We start from the raw sequence: 24,159 nt of genomic DNA on the forward strand, positions 1-24,159 counted from the left end.
TTTAGGAAAAAATGTGCACTCCCACACTAGATTACACTCTCTCATTGGCCTGCGCATTTACTTTTTTGACAAAACAGGGTATTGAAACTGAAAATTGTTTGTGTATAGAGATTTATCCACATTGTATATTTGATGATAAAGGTCTGAGCCGTGCAGCTGCTGGAAATGAGTCAACCAGAGACAGAAGACCAAACTCCATAGTGACCGGTGCTGGCGCCAACGGGGCAATCCTCCAGCACTACAATAGCCTGGCTCTGATACATGTAACGGAGGCACTCAATGTGAACTTATCTGCAGAATTCCACACTGAAAATAAGCAATAATAATGCCAGAGCTTCTTTGTTTGCATGAAAGAAGCATGGGACCGACAACGAGGAGCTGCAGCCAGCCTGACCTCCTAATGATGGACTGCAGCCAGAGCCCATACAATCACTCAGAGCCGGATTCCCACTGCAGGAGCGAGTGAGCTCTTTCTCTCAAACACTCACATGCACATGTTCAACCAAACAAAAGCTGTCCAGCCCTCTGCAGTAGCTGAGCCATTATTGTTTGTTTAGTCCAGCTGCACTTGAAATGACAGCGACCCAGAGCTATGGGAAGGATTAAAGACTGCGTTCAGTCCAATGCACCGTGTACCAGCTGCCAGAGAGACTGCACAGCCTTCCCTTTCTCTCCTGCTCCCCCTCATTTCCCTCTCTTTCTCTGTTCATATGTCAGGCACAAAAACATCCTCTCTTCCCTCCTGTCTTACATAAAGACTCTCTCTGATTCCTCATCCCTTACACTCTTGTTCTCGTTGGTGCTGTCTGCCCGCTCTGATCTCCCTCCAGCCAATTGCCTCTGCCTGTCGCTGTCCAGGCAAATTATTTTTCTGCCCTGCCTCGAGGGGTCAAAGTTGAAGCTCCCCAGACTGTTGATGAGACAGGGCAAAAGCCTCGGCTCTGCTCCCTCAGCCAAGGACAGGGAATGATATTTATACCGGACCCGCTGTCTCCGTACTTTGCTCGCCAAACGCCTACCTGCCACAGCAGAGGGGGAAGTGTATTTGTGTGCATGTACGTGTGTTAGGCCCTGAGTGTCTGCAGATTGAATTAGGCTGTAGATCACTGTTGACAGGACTGAGGCTGTCATGGGGGGGGCTTTATGGGGTCACGGTCCTGTGGTTAGTGTAGGCGAGTGGTAGAAATGTCCTCTAGTTATAGATTGGCCGGTGGATGGAAGTGAGAAAACTGAGTGTTTCTCAGATGAATATGTGGCTGCAGTACCTTGGATGGAGTAACCATCTTAAAAAAAAAGTCCAGGGGAGATATTTTTCATGCCTGTGTGCTTGATGATAGAGTGACAGAGCGGGAAACATCAGAAATGATACGCAGTGACAACCACGACACAGTCAGGTCTGTAAAAATGAAATATTTTAATTGGTGGCTTGATGATTCATTTTTGCAATCATAAGAAACAAACCCAGAATGATGCATACAGAAGGAGCCAGAGACAGACTGCACACTGATCCAAAAAAACAAAAAAGTCTCTATCACTCTTTTTAACACATCTTTTTAAAAAAAAAAAAAAAAACATAACCAAAAAAACCAGGATGATGTTAGCGACACCTGGGTTGCTTCATTGTCACAAAGGAAAAGCTGTTAAGACATCAGATATACATAGTGATGAGACATAATATTTGAGTATAGCTTTACAGCATCAATTCCTGGAATCATTTCAGTGAAAGGTTTGACTTTTTCTTTCACACAATCTTAAAGTAATGGGTATTATTGAGGACCTCTTTAAGTCCAGTGGTCACTTGAAACTTGAGAGCTGAAAATAAAACGCCTCTCAAGGTAGAGGATGCGTCTTTGTATACGGTTTTTAACCACTAATGCAGAGCCAGATATTGGTTTGGAGCCCAAAACACGGTCCAACGTAAGAGCGAGTCTGACTTTGAAAAAGAGGTTGTGGGCAAAATGCCTGGAGCTGCAGTGTTTTCAATTCTCTAGTTTCAAGAGTACAATGAAGGGGAAGTTAATACGAAACACACACAAAAAAGGGGAGATCTCTCTTCCCATATCCATTTGCGTTACTTTGAAGGCTACACAAAAAGCAGCATATTGACTCTGGATGTATCCCAATACCTTTTATCATCCCCCCCCTTGTTCTTCTCTCCTTCCCTTCATGAATCATCCCTGATTTAAAAAGGAGCTGATCAAAAGGAGGAGGAGAGACACGGGAGGATCCAGGGTGATTAGTTGAGATTTAACAAGGAGGGTAGTGGGCAGCTAAATGGTTGGTTTCCCCTTCCTTCTGACTTTAAAACAACTCTATTGTTAACAGGATGTAACATATTATTTATCTTAATAATACAAAGGAAGCATGCTCACATCCTCCCATTGCTCCCTGGATGACACTAAACTTGGACTACATTCAGTTTGATTAAATCGTGCTGTGACACGTCTTTTTCCATTTCCACTTTTACATTCTCTTCTCCACTGGTTTCCCCACTTATTGCTCAGATTCGCTGCATGTAGATAGAGTTGGGCTTCATAACATATTAATCCAGTGTTTAATTCTAATTAAATCCCTTATCGAACCTCCTCAGGTTTGGAGTTATAATTAACTAAAAGTCAAAGATCTTAATCGCCTTTTTGTTAGCTGAAGTGGCAGAATCAGTTTTTAATGTTTGCAACCTGAAAAAGAGATGAACATATGACCCTCTGGCGCACTGAAACAGGATATTTTCATAAAGGATGGCAGCCTTTTTCTATAGAGCTCTAATGTATATTATATTTCCTAATTATTGGAGACATTTAAAAAACGTTGCTATGCACGTTGCCTATATGGATGGAAGATTTGTTAAAGACTTAAATATTGATGTCGTAATTATGTTAATCTTACTGAAATGGCACACTGATTAACATGAAAATTTTAAAATGGCAGTTAATTTCAAAAAGGTTGCCGACCCTTGAGAAGAGTAACCGCTCTGTTGGTTTTGTTGAACTACAAAACCACACAGTACACTCATTTCCTCTCCCTAACAACCCATCTTTGGGCCGAGTCCAGACACCGTCAAAGTTTTTATTTTAACCATTATAGAATTAATATTAATTAGATACAACTAATATAATGATTCCTCACATATTGTTCCCTACATTAACATTAATGGAAATGTCATAACGTTATCCAGTAGCAGGTCTCCAAAGTTATTTTCTGGACTAATAAAATGTTTACCTGGAGCGAAACCAGCGTTTAAATCAGATATTTCCACAGACTTCCTTTATGCTGGAATGTACGCCAAGTCAGCTGCTCACGTAATGCCAGTAGCCATCACACATCATCTATGGAAATATTAGATTTTAATGTTAAATTTGCCGTGGGCGAACATTTTATCTTTCCATCCAGACAGCTGACACCTGTAGGGTCACAAACATTCCCTTTGAAGATATGACCGCCGCTGGATAACAAGTAAAAAAAAACTTCCTAAGGTTTGCGTAGGGAACACTATGTGACCGAATCACAGAATAAAACATAAAGTGTGTGGAGGTCATAAATGGGTCTATCGCCTTTTCTATCATTGGTCTAGCTGATAAAAAAGGAGTACAGATAAAACGTTCAATAGGAGATTTTCATTAACAATAGAGCTTAACGAATCTGGATCGTCACACCAAATTCTCACCATTCTGTCAAAACTCCTGATTAGGTCACAGAATTCGTTGCGATTGGTGGAGCCAGTTATCGTAACCCAACCCTACTTGTAGCTTTTCACTATCAAGAGTAAAGACGTGTCACAAGGCAGATTTAAAAAAAATATATAAATTAGGATTTTACATAATTATAGTGATACAGTCCTCATGTAACCACGTCATGGGGGAGCAGACAAGAACGGGGGGGGGGGAATGGTAAAGGAAAGGGCAGAGAGGAGTATTATTGGCTTGCATCACTGCGACAGTCACACTGCTGTGACATGCTGTTGGAGGGACTTTGTTGCCCCACCCTCCACCACCAAAAATGGCAAGAAAATTGGTCATGGAACCAGTCATTCACAAAACTCATCAGGCATCCTCTCTCAGTCAGGCACACTATTTACAAAGGCATACACATATGCCAATCAAAGGCATACTGTACATACACTATTTACACACACAAGAAACACTCATCCACGCAGACACACGAGTAGTCAGAGAAATTACTGTAGTATAATGCAGACATAAGATCTGGCAATAATTATGTTGACTATGATCCCAGTACATAGAGGCACTGCTACCTCGCCCTGTGCGTTCTTCAGGGTAAAACCAAGTTAAAAACCAGTCACATTAACGAACTACAGGTCACCAGTGCTGCGTGTGCCCTTTCAGCAGGTTGGGAAGGAGGCTTGTTTGAGACCGTCGTTTTTTTTTTTTTTTAACAACGCAGAACCACCGGAAAAAAAAAACCCCAACGAAACTGTAAATGCCACCCACTACATTAAGGGCTCACATTGCCATGGTGACCAGTAGTTCCACAACTCCCATCTCGAGCATTTGTCTGAGTTAAGGCTTCCAAAGCGCTTGCCGCTTACACAGCACGGTTCCTGGCAACAACCTGCAGTAGGACTCACTCCTCTCCAAGCCTTTGATTTCTTCGCACCTATGTGAGATTCGGCGCTGTAATTGGCTGTTATTCTCTGCAGGACTGAGACACCAGAAAAAAATTATTAAAAAAATGGAGAGAAAAGGAGAAATAATGAACTTGTTAAGCGACAGGAGCTTTGGGAACCTTTAACAGAGAAACAGGTCACTTTCTCTCCCTCCCCTACAAGATGCAAGGCTTCAGTAATGGCTATGGTCCATTGTACGTCAATCTGATCCATTAGCTTTGACTTATAAAACCAATAAAAATAAAGAAATAAAGGAATCACTTTTCTTTAGGCAGCAATATTGGTCTCAGTGTTATTACAATTTTGCTTTAAAAAAAGCATAAAACACAAAAGGTAAATACAAACAAAATCATCCTAAAATGAGAATGAGACTGTCACTATTTCATGACAAAAGCGTGTTCATGGGTTGAAATGGCTGATTTTTTTTTTAAGCAGAAAGCTTTATCACACAACTCAGTCCAACTTCTCTTTGCTTCTTTCTTTCTTTCTTTCTTTCTTTCAGGTTTAGTCTCTCATGTACTCCCACCCTTTTCTTTGTCCAGTTCAGCCATTAGCATACTTTCATTGCTTTCCCAGTTCCTTTGAAAGTAGAACATCCAGGAAGTAGACTGGTCCTTTTTAGCAAAGATTAGTGGGAATTCACAGACTTAATTTTATTTTCTCATGCTCCATATTAGGCCACAGAGAACGAAAGGGATATAGGAGTAGGAGGAGGAGGAGGAGGAGGAGGAGGAGGGGAGGCGGGAGAGATGGATGAGATACTGGGTTGTCAGCAACTCTTAAAAATATCTCTCCTCCGCTCAGTCAGTAATGATGATAGGAGAGACAGAGAAACTCAGAGGGGGGAAAGGGCAAGCGGGTGCTAATAACAACTGGGCAAACCTCAATAACATGAGCTGATGCAATCGACCAAGCCCAGGTCTCCATAGCAACCACTTGGACTCTCATTCCTGCAGCCCAACTCTCTGGTTAAAGTCTGTTTGTCAGTCATTTGGGTCTTTGATGCAGGCGCCACTCTCTGTGTATGTGTTTGTATGTGTGTATATGTGTGTGTTTTTCACATTACATATGCATGTCTGTGTGTTTGTTCTCATTCTGCTGCTACCAGCGGTTGATAATCTGGTTCATGTAGTCCTCAGTGGGGAGCCTGCTGCCCGCCTCCTCCGTTCTGCCTCCCTCCTCGCCCTCCTCCCGCTCTTCCCGCTCCCCTTCCCCGTCCTCCAGTGTCGACACCGAGCTCTGCCGGCTGTGGGAGGGCCACAGGTTGACGCCCAGGCCCAGGCCCTGGTGGCTCTGCTGCATGTGGTTCTTGATGCGCTGCTGCCGCCTCTCCTGCTGCCTGGTGTACTGGTAGCGCTGCTGGAACAGGTCCCTGGCGTAGTCGTAAAGCTCCATGTCCAGCTCGTTCAGCTCCTCTATACGCTGGACCTAACAGGGGAAGGAGCAGATGAACGTTGTTGAAGTTAGTTCAGAGGCAGAGAAGGACACAGAAGAAGAGTTGAAGACTATTCTTTGTATTAATTGTGGCATAATTCTTAAGTGGATGAAATGAATGAAAATGACACATGTGGAGGTAGAGAAGGAGACTGAAAACTCTCCAAAGTAGACAATCTGGGCTCATATTTATCAATCGTCTCAGAGTAAAAAACTTCTCTATCCTGGCCCAACATTCTCAGGGTGACACATATTCGGTCCTACTTTTAGGTCCGGGAGTAAAAGTATTTCATCAACCTTCTAAAATGTCTTCACTGACCTTGCAAAAGAGCACATGATCTCTGCACAAAAAAACAAGATGTTCAAAACTTCACAGGGGGAATGCAGCTTTGTAGCAGTGACGATGTGTCTGTTATGAATGGCTTAATTTGTAACAGGTCTATGTTAACTTTTATCCTGATTCTCAGGAGGGATTTTGAGGTCACTGTAAACTGAGCCCCAGTATTTTCTGAACCATTACTGGGCGGTTAGACTATAAACAGCATTGTGTCAAAACAACACCAGGGGCTTGGTAGGGACTTGTTGCTTCAGGTACTAGTGACACAGTAATAAATAAATAAATAATAAAGAATACATTTGATCCAAGAGGTTCAGTTTGAGTAACATATTCATGAGTTTAAAGGCTGACACATCTCTGGAAAGTTATCATAGCAGCAACTATTTTATATTTGGTTCACATGACAAAACAAAATCAATCAGGTTTGCGTGCTTACATGTGATTGTCTGAACTTTTGCAACAAATACTGGAGTGCTGGAGTACCACCACCCCAATAGTGACGTATTGACTCCTGAAGCTAATATACAGGAACTAAATTTAGTTCCTGCTTCCTTTTGTCAAAATGCAGGTAAAGATCTTGAATTCCTCAAAAGGTTATTGGTCCCCTGGGAAAGCTCCCGTGGTGGAAACGCCTATTACATGACATTTGTACAAAAGCTTTAAAGGAGTCCTACATGGAGAGGGAACAGAGAAAAATGTGTGTTGGCAATATGTGGAGCAAGATAACAGAAATGTGTTTGATGTTTGGTTGTGCGGTGCAGCTGGCTGTATTGGCGCGCATCATCTGGTGTGTGTGTGTGTGTGTGTGAATTCAACACGGAGGGGGAAATGTGTTTAATTAAGAGAATCCCTTTGAAATCTGTGATGGAGTGCTGGATTTCATTTGTGGGCAACATGTGCGACAAGAGAGGGAAGCGACGCGCTGCATCAGTGTTGAAAATTAGAGATGTTTGATCGGCAGCACGGGGGGACACCGGCACAAAGCCAGGAAGACTGAGCTTAAGTCGTCAACACAGAAACGTAATGTACCAGAGAACAGTTGTCATATAATTTAGAAAACAGTTTCAATCAAAAATGACTCACTGGGATCTCTAAGCCACGAGGTACAAGTGTGATTTCAGCAGCTTTGCAGGAGAGTGTAAAATAAACGTTCTCCTCACAACCTGCTGACTTTTTATAAATAACTGAATAATGTCACAATTTCACACAGAGTCTTTAGAAGTATTTAGTTCAAAAGTTAATTTTAAAAATGTATTGTACTCAAAATGCCACACACAGCCTCATCTGCCTGCCTCACCATGTGACATTTTCTCTTTTTTGTGATAATAACCATTAGTCCACCTTTCCGCAGCCGCTGTCAGCAGGGCATATGTTATTTTATATCCTCCCAACTGGTTTTGATGTATAAATCAGTAGTCTGCTGTGTACTGGAGGATATTTTTTGCTGGGGAAATTGAGCTTAAGAACTCCCACACTGGATCAATCAAAGTGTGAAGAACATGTTTGAAGCTGCTGTTTTTTTTTTTTTAAACAGTGACAGTCATCCCAACTCATTTCACAGTAATATAAGACCACTGTGTTTACTCTCTGTTTCCCTCTTTTTTCTCATTTTCTACTTATTTTTCTTCTTTTTTAAAATATTGGTTTAATTTCCTGTATGTAAATGAATGTGCTACAGATGCCATGTTTATTTTCTAAGAGAGGTATCAGTCAAAAAACAAAACCATTGTTACGGCCACTGTTGAGAAAATACCACTTTGAAAGAAAAACACATACATACTTGGATTATACAATAGACTGCATTATTTACATTAAGTATTACTGTAAGTGCACTTTTCCAGTGGTGAAAGAGGTACTTGGGACTTTTACTGAAGCAAAAGCACCAATACCGCGATGTAAAAACCAAATCCTTCATTCAAAAGCCTACTTATGTAAAACTAAAGCAGGCAGTATTATCAGCTAAATGTACTTAAAGTATCAAAATAAAAGTACTTGTTCTGCAGAAAGCTGCCCCCTGTGACTGATACATTTTCATGACATTATTAGATTGTTAAAACGGATGTAGCATTTTACAGTTGTAGCTGCTCAAAGTGGAACTAGTTTTAAAAACTATATATATATATATATATTATTATGTACAGTAACTATGCTTGTCAAATTAAACTGCAATATCTCCCTCTGAAATGTAGTGTAGAAGCATAAAGTAGCATTAAATAGAAAGTAGAGTACCTCAGAATTGTACAGAAGTACCATATTTGAGTAAATGTACTTAGTTACTTTCTCCCACTGACTTTCTCTCATGACCTGAGAGAAACTAGAACTAACTCTACAAAAGATGACGGAGCAGCTGCACTAACCGTAGCGTTGTCCAAGTCCACCCCTGCAGCGCGGGTGCTGTTGTACTGCATGAACGGCCTGATGAAGCGCAACCTGAAGGTTCGTTCAAACAGGAACTGGGTTTTCCTCTGGTACTCCGTCAGACCGAAGAAGGCCATGTCTCGTAGGTTCTTCTTGGCCGACTCCAGGAGAAGCTGGGCCCTCTTCTTCTCCGGAACCGTGGACATGTTGTAGCAGCCGACGAGGCTCAGGTCTGCCAACATGCGAACCTACAGACAGAGCGACAGGAAGTGGAGGAGGTTATAGAAATCAGATGACATTTGTGTGAACGACAATGTTAAAGAATGCACCTTTAAATTAAGGACTTTAAACCTAGAGCAGAGGGCTAAATCCTGACCTCAAAGGGAAAATCAATCAGGTGAGTTTTTATCTTTTCTGGAAGAGAAGGAAGGCAATAAGAAGTTTTCACTTGTGAATAATGTCTAATATTTGTAAGAACATTTATCTTTGTGGTGTTGATGCTGAATAAAGCTGAAAGAATTTATTGATTAAAAAATTGATGACTGGATAACTGATGAATCATCTTCCTTCGGCTGAAACCAATGCTTTTTTCCCCATTATCTATTCATCTGCAGATTCTTTTTCTTGATAAATCGTTTAGTCTATGAAATGTTAAAAAGATTCAAATTCCCAATTTCTCAGAAGAAACGTTGTCTTCAGTTTGCTTGTTTTGTCCGACTAACAGTTCAGAACAGTCAGATATTCAATCCACTCTCATGAATGACAAAGAACATCAGAAAAAAAAAGTCAAATTTGAGAAGATGAAAGGAAAGGGTTCAGGCAATTCTGCTTTAAAGAGGACTGAAATAATGAACTAATTTTTAAAATATAGTAGCTGCAGATTAATTTTCAGTCTCTGGAATAATTTATTAATTGACTAATCGTTGCAGCTCTACATCTAACTAAGTTATAAATATAAAAATCTTATGTAAAAATCCTCTCAACTTCCTCGATCGGGCATTTTACTTAATAAACTAAAGTAGTTTCGATTCTGGTGGATTTGTTCCAAAATGAGATCACTTCATCATTGAGTGCACTCGGGAGCTGTTGTGCTACAGTACAGGAACAGGGACTGCATACTGATTTGGATTCACAAGAGTACACCGTGTGCACCTCAGTCTGCCGGTCCACCAGGATGCCTCAAGAGTGTGTGTGTGTGTGTGTGTGTGTGTGTGTGTGTGTGTGTGTGTGTGTGTGTGTGTGTGTGTGTGTGTGTGTGTGTGTGTGTGTGTGTGTGTGTGTGTGTGTGTGTCACATTCATAAGTTATTGGACCCTGAGTAATAACAGCCTCAGGCTCAGATGCGATAAGCTGGCCAACACGTTTAGGTGGGAGACTGAGATAGCATGAGAAAAGAAGGTGTGAATTTGAGGTGTTTATGGCCAGCAGGCAAACCCCTGACTGTAAATCTGTGTGTGTGTGTGTGTGTGTGTGTGTGTGTGTGTGTGTGTGTGTGTGTGTGTGTGTGTGTGTGTGTGTGTGTAAGCGCTCATATGTGTTCATATGTTTTTGAATTGCAGTGAATGTAAAAATAATCAAATAAAAAAAACTGTTTTTGTTAAGAATTCAATATTTGATTTTGTTTTGAGTGTTTGGCTTTCCCATTCTATTTAAAAAAAAAAAAAATCAGTATTGATCACTTGTTTATTTCTCGTGTGAAAATCTACCAAACAATTTTATCTATTTTTTCCTGCAGAGATGTATGCCCTGCTCTGTATCTTCCAGTGGGCTTGGATTTATGATACCAGCGGACAATGTCGACAGGAGAGAAGTCTGGTCAGGTGCAGAGATGCAGGTTAGCTAGGTAACGGTGATAAATGGCGGAATAAAGACTGAAATCAGCTCTTTTGAGTGTTTGCAGTAAAACAGCCCAAAACCAAAGCTGAATGGCAGAGAATTTGTGGACACCTTCGCTCTCTGACTTTTAAACGACTGCACTTGTTTCTGTTCAGAGGAATGTAACCGGTCAACGTGACAACCCTATCCCATCTCACAAAGCTCACACTGTGCAGTTTTTATTGATCTGTATCATAGCTACTGGTGTGGTTACATTAGAGCTTTTTTTCTCTCCGTACCTGTCTGTTGTTGGCCAGGTTGTAGGGGCAGTCCATGAACTGCTGCAGGGTGCATCCCGACCAGTCAGAGCCCTCGTAGCAGGAGGGCAGCTCCTCGGGCGTCGGAGTTCGTCCATCGCACATGTGCAGGGAGGTTTTCCACGTGGCTCCCCGCTGCACATGCCGCCACTCGCTGAGGTATCGAGACACTGGGTCCCTCAGCAGAGTGATGTAGTAGAATTTCCTATTGGGGGTAAAAGGAGGGAAAGGGGCAGAAGAAAGAAGTAGAGGAGGGAAATAAGAGGTAAGAAAGAAGAGGAAATTGAGAAAAAGAGAGATTTACATTAATAAATTACTCTTGATATGGGCTTGATTAATCAATTAAAAAGTAAAAAACATACAACCAGTAAAAGAAAGCGTGTGAAACATATCTTAACATCCGTTGTACATTTAGTTTATATTTGGAAAGGAGAAGCAGAAGTGAAACAGCACGGACGAGAAGTTACAAGCAAAAAGTGTGATGAACATTCTCTCAAAACTGCATCATGTGTAATTGCCCAGTTGCCCATGTGGTGGCACTGTGTACAACGCTTTACTGCAGCACTTCTCCATCCACAAAACTCAGTAGGAGGGAAGCTACAGACGGAGGTTGTCATACTTAATACCATATTATTTGCATTTACTAGAGGCGGCCCTGCGACGCACAAAAGAAATCTGTGCAGCAGACAGGAAGTCAAACTACAAATGAGCGGGAGGAGGAGGTGAGGGAGAGAGTTGATTTGTCAGGCTGAGGATCAGGTCAGTGTTCAGGCCACACTGTGCAGGAAAAGAAACTGCTGGCACAAGCACATCTCACTCTGCATTACACTTCCACCCTGTAAACATCCTTATGTCTCAGACTCTGACACACACACACACACACACACACACAAACACACAGCAAACATCCTTCCTCTCGCCTCGCACTCGCACCAAAGTCTGCCTCCGAGAGATGACTCACCCCGCATCTGAGATATGGATGGGACCGTTTTTGTGGTGCGTAACGTAATGGTGCATAGCACAGTTCAATGTCTCTCCAGAGGGGACACTCCCACCAGAGCGGAGACCTTTCCAGGCATTCACACTCCAGCTAATTACTGCAGTCTAATCAATCAACACATCCTCATTAGCTGCACACACATGCAACGTGTGTGTGTGTGTGTGTGTGTGTGTGTGTGTGTGTGTGTGTGTGTGTGTGTGTGTGTGTGTTTATGTGTGGCTATGTGCCTGCAGTGTGTCTGGAAGCAATGGTATGGATTTGTCTGGGCAACAGACACACGCCGCCGGTCGAAAATACGCACAGGCACACACGCTGCCCTCCTCTCCTGGGCTTGCATCACGTCAGAGGAATGTTTGCAGAGAGAATTTTGTGTGCTGACAGGACTCCACGAAAAAAAAAAAAAAAATCACCCCGGTCCACACAAGCTGCCTCACATATACACACAGACTCTCTGCTTCCATCGCTAAATCTTTGGCTTCACACTACAAAGCTCACCCGGTGAAGGGCGGAGGGGGTTTGCCGGGTGGACACAAAGCCCCAAGTGTCACACAAACAGTAGCAGTGTCTGGATATGAAAAAGAAGTGGCTAAAACCCCCCCGAAATCCAGTGGGCAGCAGGGAGATCGTGGGCAACAAAACAACTAAACCCTAAATCTAGCAACAGCTGAGATGTGGTGCACAATAAAACAACCGAACTCTAAATCCAGCGGCGGCAAAGGAGATCCTGGACAATAAAAACAAAAATCAACCCCAAAAACAAATTTCATCTGGGAGATCCAGCGCAACACACAACAACCACACCCTGAATTCAGCTGCAGCACGGAGAGATCCCCTGCAAATGAAACGAATCTAGTAGCAGCAGGGGGATCATGCACAATAAAACGACTAAACCCTAAATCCAGTGGCAGCTGGGAGACCCCAGGCAACAAACCAAACAGACCCTCAATCCGGGGACAGTAGGGGGATCACGGGCCATAGAAACAAAGTATCGAAACTCTAAATCCCATCAACCTAAACCTAAAATCTCATCCCTGATCTAATCAAAAGCAGAGGAGAAGAGAGGCACAGTCAAACTGGAGCCTGCAGGAGACCGGGGTACATTATGGAGATTCCTATGATGACATTATCAGGATTCCTAACACTCCCCTGAGTGCAGTGTGTGTTTGTGTGCAAGTGTGTGTGTCTGTGTGTGTGTTTGAGTAAGACTACGCCTATTAAATCAGTGATGACATTTCCCCCCTTTTGGCTTTTTAGTGAAAAAAAACCAAAACAAAACACGGTACTGTTTGGCCCTAGCAACAAAGATGGGAGGAGAGAACGAGGGAAAGGGTGAATAACAGAGAGAGAGAGAGAGAGAGAGAGAGGAGGGGGCGGAAGAGAATTTCAATTAGTTTTCTAATACTGTGAAAGCAGTGAGGGCCCCGAGCCCAAGTGATTTATCAAAGTTATGGCTCCCGCTATAATGAAGGCTCAGGCATATTACCAGCCAAAATAAATAAATAACATGCACGTAAACACACACACACACAAGCAGGCATACATGCAAACCCAAATAAATGATCTTAAACGGCATGCCTGCCTGTCGTGTCTGCTGGGTCAGGCAGACTGCAAAACTGGTGCCGTGGAGACTTTCTCGCCTTAAAGCCTAATGATGTCTGGCCGTGTACTCAGATCCCTAGGTAATGATGTTTCAACCCTCACACACACACACACCAGCAAAGTCCACTCCCTTTAACACACACACACACACACACACACACACACACACACACACACACACACACACACACACACACACACACACACACACACACACACACACACACACACACACACACCCTGCCTCCGAGGCGACAGCACATTAGAGCAGATATTTTCTTCACAGGTGATACTGCTTATAGTTGAGGCATACGTGCACTTGTCAAATTAACTTCAAAGCTAATACGCGGCTCTCAATCTCTCGGCGTCAAGGTTTTAGCACATCATCCTCCGGGCTGAGTGCAGAAATTTGCAGTCTGAACAGCAGCTCTTTCAGACTACGTTTACGTGTGATACATTTTTCACAAAAAATTCCCCTGGAAGACTTATTTTTGTTATCTGCAACAAATGGAGGAATACCCCCAAACACCCTCGCAAAAAAAAAAAAAAAAAACACTCAAAACTGCATTTATCATGTGTCAAACGTGTCCACTAATCGGCAAGATTTATCCCGTGTGTAAGCTGATAAAAAGGCGAGTGTTTGGCAGAGGGGGGGTGTGATGACGCTATTGTCTGTACCCCTATGGGATTCGGACTGAACAAGGACATTTTAGTCTTTTATCTCTAACTTTCTAGCTGTTTTTGATCCTCATCACTATAACTGAATTCAAAACCGGGGCTGTAAATCCAGAAGCATGGAGCAAAGAAAGCAAGAAGACAAAAAGGAGAACACATCATACAAACACATTCTCTATCTCTCTTACGTCTTTAGAGAACTTTCTAAGTTTTTAACCCTCCTTTTCTCACCATCTCTTCCATTTCCAGTGCACGTCTGTGTGTTTACACGTGCTGAATATAACTGAGAATGAGACACTTGTAAGGCTTTTCCACTTTGCCAAGAGTACAATTATCAGGGGAGACACTAAACACTTGTAATTCTTCACCATGTTTGGTAGGACAATAGTCAAACTTTAGTCAAACTTAAAAAGATAATGGAAGAAACAGTTGCAGCTTTGCCCAAAAAATTACCAGTTGTGGCCCCCAAAAAGCCTCATTAGTCGGATTCTAGTGCAATGTGAGTCAATGTGAGTATATATGATCGTGCTAAGCGTTATCAAGAGGAAACACACAGCGCCTCGGCCTGTTATGGTCTCTCAGAGCCCGGGGAAAATGAGTCCTTTGCCTGTTTCCTGTTGGTCACAAATCACCACTTCTACAACCTCCACCTTCTCTCTTTAACGTCTCTTTCCTCTCTGTTTAAATCTTTCCCCTTCTGCCGCTTGTCTTCTTTCAGCCCATATCTTATTCTTGTCTCTCCCCCCCCGTAGGTGTGTCTCTGCATGACTGCAATGTGTTCTTCCTTCTAGGAGTTGGTTTTTGTTAAAATCTCAAACCGCAACCTCTTGAGTAATACCCCAGAGGCTCCACTGCAAATTGAGGAATGGTGAGGTTTAAGTGGTTTTGATGCACCGTGTTTAGTTTTGGTTAGTGTTGTTAAAATGTTAGAAAACAGCAGAATGATTAATTAGGGTTGGGTCTACAATTTCACAGGCTTGGGTTTCCATTTTTAGTCAAGGTTTCATGCTAATTAAGGGTGTTTTTGGAAGCTTTCCTTATATGACAGGGAAGCAACAACAGGAGCACAAGAAGTACTGGAGGTGGTTTTTGTGGCTGCAAAACACAAGAGATAGACAAAGTTTTTTCAAGTGTGAAAAAGTTTAGAGGCCTTGTTTAAATATAAGGTTATGGCTCATAGTAAGATTTACGCATGTACGCACACGAGCACCCAGACACACAAACATGGTGTGACGCCAACAGCATCGCACTGCGTAGAGCAGCCATGATTTATTAATAGTTCATGGATGTTTGTTGAAACCAGATCCACTCAACAACACAGCTCTTTCCCACCTCTAAAAATGGACCTGAACTCAAAAAAATCACTCCCATTGCCTGTCATATTTCACTGATGTGATGGGGTCTGGTATCAACAACTAGTTTTGAATGCATAAGATAAGAGGATTTGTTAAGAAACTTGCCTTTAATTTGCACTTATTGATTCTAGTACACCGGGTTATTCATGTGTGGTGATGTTTGTTCATTTATTGCATATATTGTTAATGTGATGGTGAGCCCCCTCGTTGTTGGATCATGTTCTGATGAGGCAATATACAGAAAACCAATCTGCAACTATTTTGATTTATCAGTTAGAGTAATTTCTAAAGAAAAAAATAACAAAACTTTCCTTTGGCTCCAGCTTCTTAAATGTGATGATTTGCTACCTTTCTCTGTTTCACACCATAATAAACTGAATCTATTTGGGGTTTGGACTGATGATTAGACAAAAGCAGTTTAATAACATCTAGTGGGCTTTTTTTACGGACAATTAATAGGCCGAGTGATTAAGTGCATAATCGAGAATATACCTGGCAGATTAATCAATTAGGAAAAGAATCATTAGTTGCAACCTGTGTATGCACCGTATTGATGGATATTTTATAGTTCTGTTTTTGCACTTTGCTGCTTGGGAGCTTCTGTTCAGTATTCAGGCAGGTTTTTCTTGATATTACTTATTGATTCCTGAAGGGAAAAAAAGCTTGGACCTATTGGACTTTCGTCTACATTGTTGTCAACACACGTGTATGGTGTCTGACACAATAGCGTGGACTGGAGCTAGCACTCAGAAGTGGTGATGGGCTTCACAAAAGACAGACAAAAGACCTCTCAATCGCCACCCACATCTCTGATTTGCTCAGCGACTCAAATAGAGCTGCTGTTGGGCCCATTGATGGCTGTTTTGGGGAAACAGTCGACCAGTCAGAGAATGAAGATGAATGAATGTGTCATCTATCTAGCTACATTCATGACAAATAGCGGAAAATAGAAGAAAATGGAGATGGAAGGATGAGATTGACGCAGCTGTAAAAGTAAATAATAAACCTACAATTTCTTTACGCAATGTGAGAAATGCAAAAAAGTTTAGCAACTGTCAACAGAAAATTACCTTGGTGGAACAGATATGCCACTCGCTGACTGGTTAGGGGCAAAACAAAAAAACATAACCTCTTCTCCTGTAAATAAATCAGCTACACAATGTCAGACTGAATAAATTAAACAAAATGGCAATTCAGTCCCGATTCTCAGGCTACCAAAGCCTGTTGCTGTGAAGCTTTGATTTTGATTTTCTAAAAGCAGTTTTATTCATGGTTTTCTTTCCTTGAATCAGAACCAAGATTTTCAACTAGCAGAATTGGAAACAGATTTGGTCAAATCTATCCCTGACCCAACCCTTTACAGGGAGTAGCCTACAGCATCTGTGTGTGTTTCTCTGTTTGCTCTGTTTGTTTGGTTTGCTTTGTTTGCGTGTGTGTCTTAACTTCTAAAGGAACTTCCAAGAAAAGTCCTGGAAGCGCCGGCCTGTGTGCCACCACTCCCTGTACCTTCAGAGGAATGGTCCCAAGAAATGTGTTGGCAGTAAATACAGATGATATCAACCATGTCAGAGTGTGTGTGCGTGTGTATTTAGGGAAGGGAGAGTGATGAGCAACATGTCAGGACTTCTCAGGAATCTCAATAGACTTCCTGTTTCCTTTATTTTTTGCTGGATACACGTCATCATTCGTACTTACTTGATTGCACAAAAGCACACACGCTCAGCCCTTGAACAGTTAGTTTGGACATGTATCAGCCTCGTGCATCAGCCAATAAATCAGACTGGGTTGTGACTTCAGGCTACTGACAACTGAAAATGCCCAGTCTACATTTCAATTCCTCCGTCTGCAGATCCAAATCAGTGGTGACCTCTCAAGACTGAAGCTCACCCTTTGCCCTCCCTCCTACTCCTGTTCTCTCCTCCGCTAACCATTCGTCATCTCATCCCGTGTGTCCTGGGTGTCTTCTGCCCAATAATGACGCATCGAGACGGACAGAAATAGACCCTCCGGTTCAGACAAGCTCTCGAGGCGTCTTTCTACCGCCTGCCCTGGCTCCCTCTTCCTCCCTGTACCGCTCACTCACTCGTCTCTTTCTTTCTCCCTCTCTCTCTTTGTTAGTCGATCAATAACAGCCTCAGGACTCAGACAGCCTGCCTTGGTAGTTTGGACTTTAAACACAGAAGATGCACAAGAGATGGAGCAAAAAAAAACAGAGTGTAAGAGGAATGGAGAGTAAGAGGAGACAGTGGCAACAGTGTTGGAAAGAGGGGACACAGAGGGGACACAGAGGGGGAACGCTGGAGTGAAACAGACATCCTGGAGATTGTGGTTCAATATGAGGACACTTGTGGAAATTCTTTGTTCTCTCTCAGCGAAGAGAAATCAGATTGTGCCAAGAAGTTATGGTTTCTGAATATTTTTCCATCGCAACTGTCCACATTTTTCTATATATCATAACATCCTGACTCAGATTTGCAGACTTTTTGAGGCTATTTGATATGCTGTGTGCTGATGTGGCCAAGCAATAACACTGAGACAAGTAGGCCTGCACTTCATAATGACATAAAATCATACACAGCATGTTCAACCAGGGCTTCAACTAACGATTATTCTCATTTTTGATTAATCAAGCAATGTTCTTTTAATGGTTCCACGTCAAATGTGAATATTTTCTGCTGATCTCTCTTTTTTTATACCAGTGTAGATTAAATATCTTTAGGGTTTTTGACACAGAATTGCAACAGACAACAGAATATTTTGACATTTTATAAACCAAATGATTCATGGATTATCAAAAAAAAGACACAAGTGATAAAGAGAATAGTAATTAGTTGCTGCCCTCATTCCAACAGTCAGTCAGCAGACAGAGATTATAAAAAGCAACTGCCAACATAGAAGATGTGAAGTGTTACATCTGTAAATTATGTATGAACTGATGAAGACTTTTCTTTCGTTCTATACAATTCTAATGTAGGAATCGTGTTTAATGGACTCCAACAGTGTTGTGGCTTGATTATGATTTGAATAATCACAGCAATATGATTTAAATTGTCTTGATTAACAGTCAAAAACCTTTTAGGTATTCAGCTCATCATACAAGACCATGAAAAGCTCAAACTGTCTCATATTTGAGAAGCTGGAACCAGAGAATGTTTGGACATCAATTGCGCCATGTCTAGATTTGAACAGCATCAGGCCAAATATTTCTTTGGTTGAGACCCAAATAAGAAGCCTTCGTTTCGTGGCTGTGTACGCTACGATGCCTTCAGCCCCATGACCCAGGGAGACAATTAGACACTGAGAATGTTTCAGAGCCCCTGCAGTTACTATCAAAATATTCAGGCGAGCTTCTGTCTGCATGCAAGGTGCTCTTTACAAAAAAAAATCAAGTTGGCAATGCGAGTGAAGAGTTGCCGTGCGACCGTAACTAAAGGAGTGTGTGAAAACTTGGCTTATGCCATGAAGGTTCAAAATAACACATGGCTCAATGAATTTCAGCACAAAAACACGCATCCTCTCCGTGATTACCAGACAAAGAAAAGAGGCAAACAAGGAGAACAATGCCACGGAAAGAGGAGTAGCCTACGGCTCGAGTTGGACGTTACAGTGCAGGAATGGACAAAAACAAAGAGCGGGCAGGGGGAGCGAGAGACAGGGGAGGGAATCCCCTGAGTGCAAAGCTATGTTCAGCAGGAATGTACTGCCGCCTGTTCTCTCATGTAACTTGACTGGCAACAGCCCAGAGAGCTGTCTGACACAGACAGAAAGGGAGGGAGAGATGTGGAGAAAATAAGATGGATTTGGTGAGAAGGAGGAGTGAGGAGGAGTGGAGGGCAAGAAGAGTTGCACAATGAATCACGGATCATTTTTCATGTTTTTACAATTTTAAGTTATGTATCCCTGATAGCACTGGGCGATATGACGACATAAGATACTCTGCCGGGAGAGGTACATTTTTCAACAGTCAAAGATTTTGCAAAAGCATTCGTGGTAAGATCCCTATCCCATTAACATCTCCGAATGGGTTAGGCCTTCCTATTTGTGTTTTTGCATCAGTGTGATAAAGTACCTTCATTTGTAAGTTATTTAGTATGCTGGACTAGGGGTTTAATTGATTATGAAGAAGGTTGCTGATTCATTTTTATTCTGTTCTTCTGGTATATATCTGATACAGCTGAAAATGGTAGGGCTGGGTAGGGTTCTGGTTAATATGTCGGTCTATGCACCAACCTGATCCCACATAATTTATTAGCTCCAAAACAGGGCCGGGCTACTACTAGCATTGTCCTGTTGTCCTCCCCCCAGGAGGGCAAAGTCAGGACCGACCATACTCTGACTCTGATTGGCTTACCCTGATATTCTTACCCTAATCAACCTCACTCCACATGCCTAAACTTAACTAACCCGGACCAACATCATGTGATGAAACCAAAGCTTAAAGTTTAAAAAGTAAAGTGCATTGCCTCAAGTATAGAAAATTCAAACCCCACACAAATCTCAGTTTATCTTTTAAGCCAAATCACGACAAATAAGTACTGATTCTTTGCCAAGTTTGCCTTTGGGTTGTAGCTACGTCCCAAAGTAATAAAGAAGTGATTATTAGCTGTTTTTTGTACATATGGACCACAGTGTTGAGGTTGTGAGGGAGGAAAAAGGGACTCTCAGCAGGTTACAGAAATACTACACAAACAAATAATGTAAAAAAGTATGCTTAAAAACAAATCCAATAAAACAATCTGCTGTAGTTTCCTGAAGCCGAAACAAATAATCATGATTATGAGTGTTAACACAGTAGTACGAAAAACACAGTAATCAGGGTCCTTTTTTATAATCATGCAGCCATAAAGGAGAGGGAATGTGAGCCAGAGAAAGAGGAATGGAGGTGGAGCTTTAGGTTGTTGAAGGTAACACAAATCAGCCTAATAGCCCTCTGTGTTTGTGTGTGTGTGTGTTCTAAGTATGTGTGCATGTACAATTCCCCTCCACCCTGCATCATATTCATATGCCTCCTGATACTAAGGTCAAAGCAATCACTTTGCTAATACGCTGACATATGGACATGCTGCACTCGCATTACCCCACCCAATCCCCCACACACACACACACACACACACACACACACAATGACATAATCCTTGCCTCATGATGTCAGATTATTGATGTGTCCCAAAAGTTCGCTTAACATCAAATCACCAAGAGAGAAGGAGTGCGGAAGGAGGAGGAAGGAGAGAGGAAAAAGAAGGAGGAGGAGGAGACATGATGCAGAGTTTGGGGGCAATTAAAAGGCTGGGTAACGAGGCTAATGAGTAGACAGGTGGCCCCATTACAGAAGCAGCCGCACACACACTCATTAACGCACTCGTACACACAAAACCTCCCCTCTGGCTGGGATTAGTGTGTGACCCCCCTGTTTCCCCGTTAATCAGTCTTCACATATGAGACTGGAGGCAACAGGGTGTTTCTTGTGCGTGTGCGTCCTGTGTGTGTGTGTGTGTGTGTGTGTGTCTGGAGGCGAGAGTGTGAAATTGGAGTGATAAGGCAGTTAACATTCAAACCTCCCCACCTGCCCTGCACAACCCCACCAACACACACTTTAACATTTGTTTCTTTCACTCTGCTCTTGCCTCTCCCCCTCAATGCTACACCTGTATATGTGTGCACGTGAAATAGTAGGCATTTGTTTGTATGAATAAACAGGATAATGAGATATCGCCAAGCCAGTAGTGGTGGTGAATAGTATATGCATGCGTGTGTGTGTGTGTGTGTGTGTGTGTGTGTGTGTGTGTGTGTGTGTGTGTGTGTGTGTGTGTGTGTGTGTGTGAGAAAGCGGGGGAGAAAAAGACAGGAGGAAGAAGCAAGACTAGAAAACACTCTTTCAAGGTAGTGTCAAGTGTTTGCCTAGGAAAGGACAAAAACAGGCTGATGTGGCTGTAATTACACAGACGTAGATAGGTATGGCGATGCTTCATGTTTACCCGGAGAGCTCAGCAGATGCACACACGAACAAACACAAAACAGCAGAGTCACATGAGGATAACTCACAGTCTTCTGGGTATCACTGAAAAGTAAGAGCAAGGGGGGAAGGGAAAAAAGAAGGGGTGGATTCCCTAGGTAGGTTAAAAAATTCGAAGCAACGAAGAAACAAAAGAAGCACAGAGAGTTCAGCTGGGAAAGAGCCAGACACAGAGGGAAAGAAAAAGACAGAAAGATAGAGAGGTGGTGGTGGTGGTGGAGGTGGTGAGGTAAAGTTGAGGTGGAGAGCCAAAGAAAAGCCGAGCGAGGAGACGAAGGAGCAAGCGGCTAGAACAGCCCGGTGACATTTGGGGGATGCGTCTGCATATCAATGGAGCTTGCATGGTAGTGGTGGTTATTATCTTTTGACAGAGAAAGGAAAGAGGAGAGACAGAGGGGGGACAGCCAGGAGGCCAGTCAGTCAGTCAGTCAGTCAGGCCTGGAGACAGGCCTGGGGCTGGATTTACACTCTCCGGTCCGGGAACCACAACCTCACCCTGGGGAATATGAAGGGGACAATTGGCTCTTTAAGAATGGAGGGAAAAAGTGTGAAGGGAGAGGAGGGAGGGGTGCATATGAGTGATGTATGCATGTGTGTGTCTGGGTAAGGGGGTCCTCCAAGCCCAATTAAGCCTGACTGCATGTCGGAGGGCTGTGCCAAACATGCCCCACCTGTTTAGAGAGGGCCAAGGGGGCTAATGAGCACTGCCTGGAGGGGGAATAGCATGAGAGAGAGAAAAGGGAGGAAAATGGGAAAGAAAATTCCAAGGAATTAAAGAATAAGGATGACATTCCCCAGTTTTTTGTCCCCCTGCCTTCTCTCTCATTATGCAGCCGCAACTCGGAGACACAATGTCAGAGGGATTTCACAGCTAAAATTAGCCTTTGTTATCATATGCGGTACAGGCTAGATACATGTGACAGGGTGGTGCACAAACACACGCACACACACACACAGAGCCTACAATCAGTCAGACACAAACAAGCAGCCAACTAAATTAAAACCAGAAACGGGTGGAGAGGCAGGAGAGCAGGAAGAAGGGGGCATAATGAAATAATCAGATCCAAATATTGTGCAACAGGAGCAACAACACTTTTTGAGACAGAATGCCTCTGTGTGTGTGTGTGTGTGTGTGTGTGTGAGTGAGTGTGAGTGTGAGAGAGAGTTTGGGTGAAAGAAGCTCATTGTCTGGCAGTGTAACTCAAGCTCACAGCCCAAGCTTTCCCTTGAATGAGCGGCAAGACTGTGGCATCCTTCCTTCCCTCCTTCCTTCTGTCCTCGTTTTACTCCTCCCTTCGCGCTATTCAACCAGACTCAGTTTCTTTTTAAAAGGAACAGTTCAACATTTTGGAAAATACAACTGTTTTTTTCCACTGAAGCTTAGAATAAAAGTTTATACTAGTTTTATGTCTCTTCGCTAAATGTACAGCAACAGTCAGCAGCCAGTTAGTGTAGCACAGAGACTGGAAACAAGCTCCAAAGACTTCAAACTCAATCATTACCACACTATTTGTGAAACTGCAAAGTGTAGATAGCAGAAAGTGTAAGCAAGATAAGTTGCGGTTATTTAAGGGGTTGTCTTTTCATCGCTGTGAGGTTGCTAGGCAACCGGCAGTGAACCTCAGGAAGTTAGTGTGCCCAACTTGTATCAACTTAGTAGTTTTTCTAAATGTTGTTTCTTTCACCCGTGTTAATTAGTGAGCTTTAGAGGTTCTGGAAGGTGGATTTCGTTACACGAGAGTGCTATCAATCGTCTAAGATTTCTCAAAATGTCAAAGTGTGAAAATGATAAACTGACCAAAGGCTTCAAACACGCTGACATTTACACATTCAGGTGACCAGCGCAGTGAGAGGAATTTAATTGCTTATTTCATTTTACTTTTTTCACACTACATCACACACACTACATCACACACACACACCACATCACACACACACCACACACACACACACACACACACACACACACACACACACACACACACACACACACACACACACACACACACACACACACACACACACACACACACACACACACACACACACACACACACACACAATTGGCAGCTGCTAACCCTGAGATTAAGGCCAGTGTGACAGACGTGATTTCAAGCTACATCTGTGACAGAGAGAGAGAAAGAGAGCAGAACAAACAAACGTGGAGTAACATGCAGCTAACATTCACCGAGCAGCCGAATTGTTACTAGCAAGTGGAGAGGAAAAAACAAGAGGTGGAGAAAAGCAGAGGAGCCACGCACCATCTGTTGGGTGCATATTGACTGTGCATTCAGAGATTCAAAGGGCCGTTGATTCCGCAGAGGAGACCTAGAAATGCTGTTATCAAACAACCATTTAATAACAATGAGGGGGAAAAAGAAGATGTTTGAATGGGGATGGAAGCAAAGTCCCTGCCCTGTTGTGGTGTCCCTGTCTTTGGCTGAAAAGAAGAAAGGGATTTAATAAAAAAAAAATAAAAAAACAGATGTGTGTTTGCGTTTGTGCAAGCAGGCTTTTAGCAAAAAGGAACCTGGCCTTTGGTCATAGCTAAAATTGAATTAGATCTCCATTTAGCCCGCCACAAACAGCTCTGCTCCGCTGAGCGCCCATATTCTCCTCCATTCTCAGCTCTC

The 24,159-nt window shown here is 42.7% G+C and overlaps 1 protein-coding gene across 1 annotated transcript in view; it reads right to left on the reverse strand.

Annotated features, from left to right (window-relative positions):
• Positions 1-1,395: 1,395 nt before the first annotated feature.
• Positions 1,396-24,159, reverse strand: part of hs6st1a (heparan sulfate 6-O-sulfotransferase 1a) — a 57,914-nt gene continuing 35,150 nt past the window's right edge. Inside the window, exons 2-4 of the mRNA XM_051388795.1 lie at positions 10,867-11,089; positions 8,753-9,001; positions 1,396-6,052 (exon numbers count right to left, since the gene is read on the reverse strand). Coding sequence (XP_051244755.1) covers positions 5,726-6,052; positions 8,753-9,001; positions 10,867-11,089 — 799 coding nt within the window. The 3' untranslated portion in view covers positions 1,396-5,725. The remainder of the gene's footprint in view (positions 6,053-8,752; positions 9,002-10,866; positions 11,090-24,159) is intronic.

The sequence above is a fragment of the Dicentrarchus labrax genome, unplaced genomic scaffold (assembly GCF_905237075.1).
Source record: "Dicentrarchus labrax unplaced genomic scaffold, dlabrax2021, whole genome shotgun sequence".
NCBI lineage: Eukaryota > Metazoa > Chordata > Actinopteri > Moronidae > Dicentrarchus > Dicentrarchus labrax.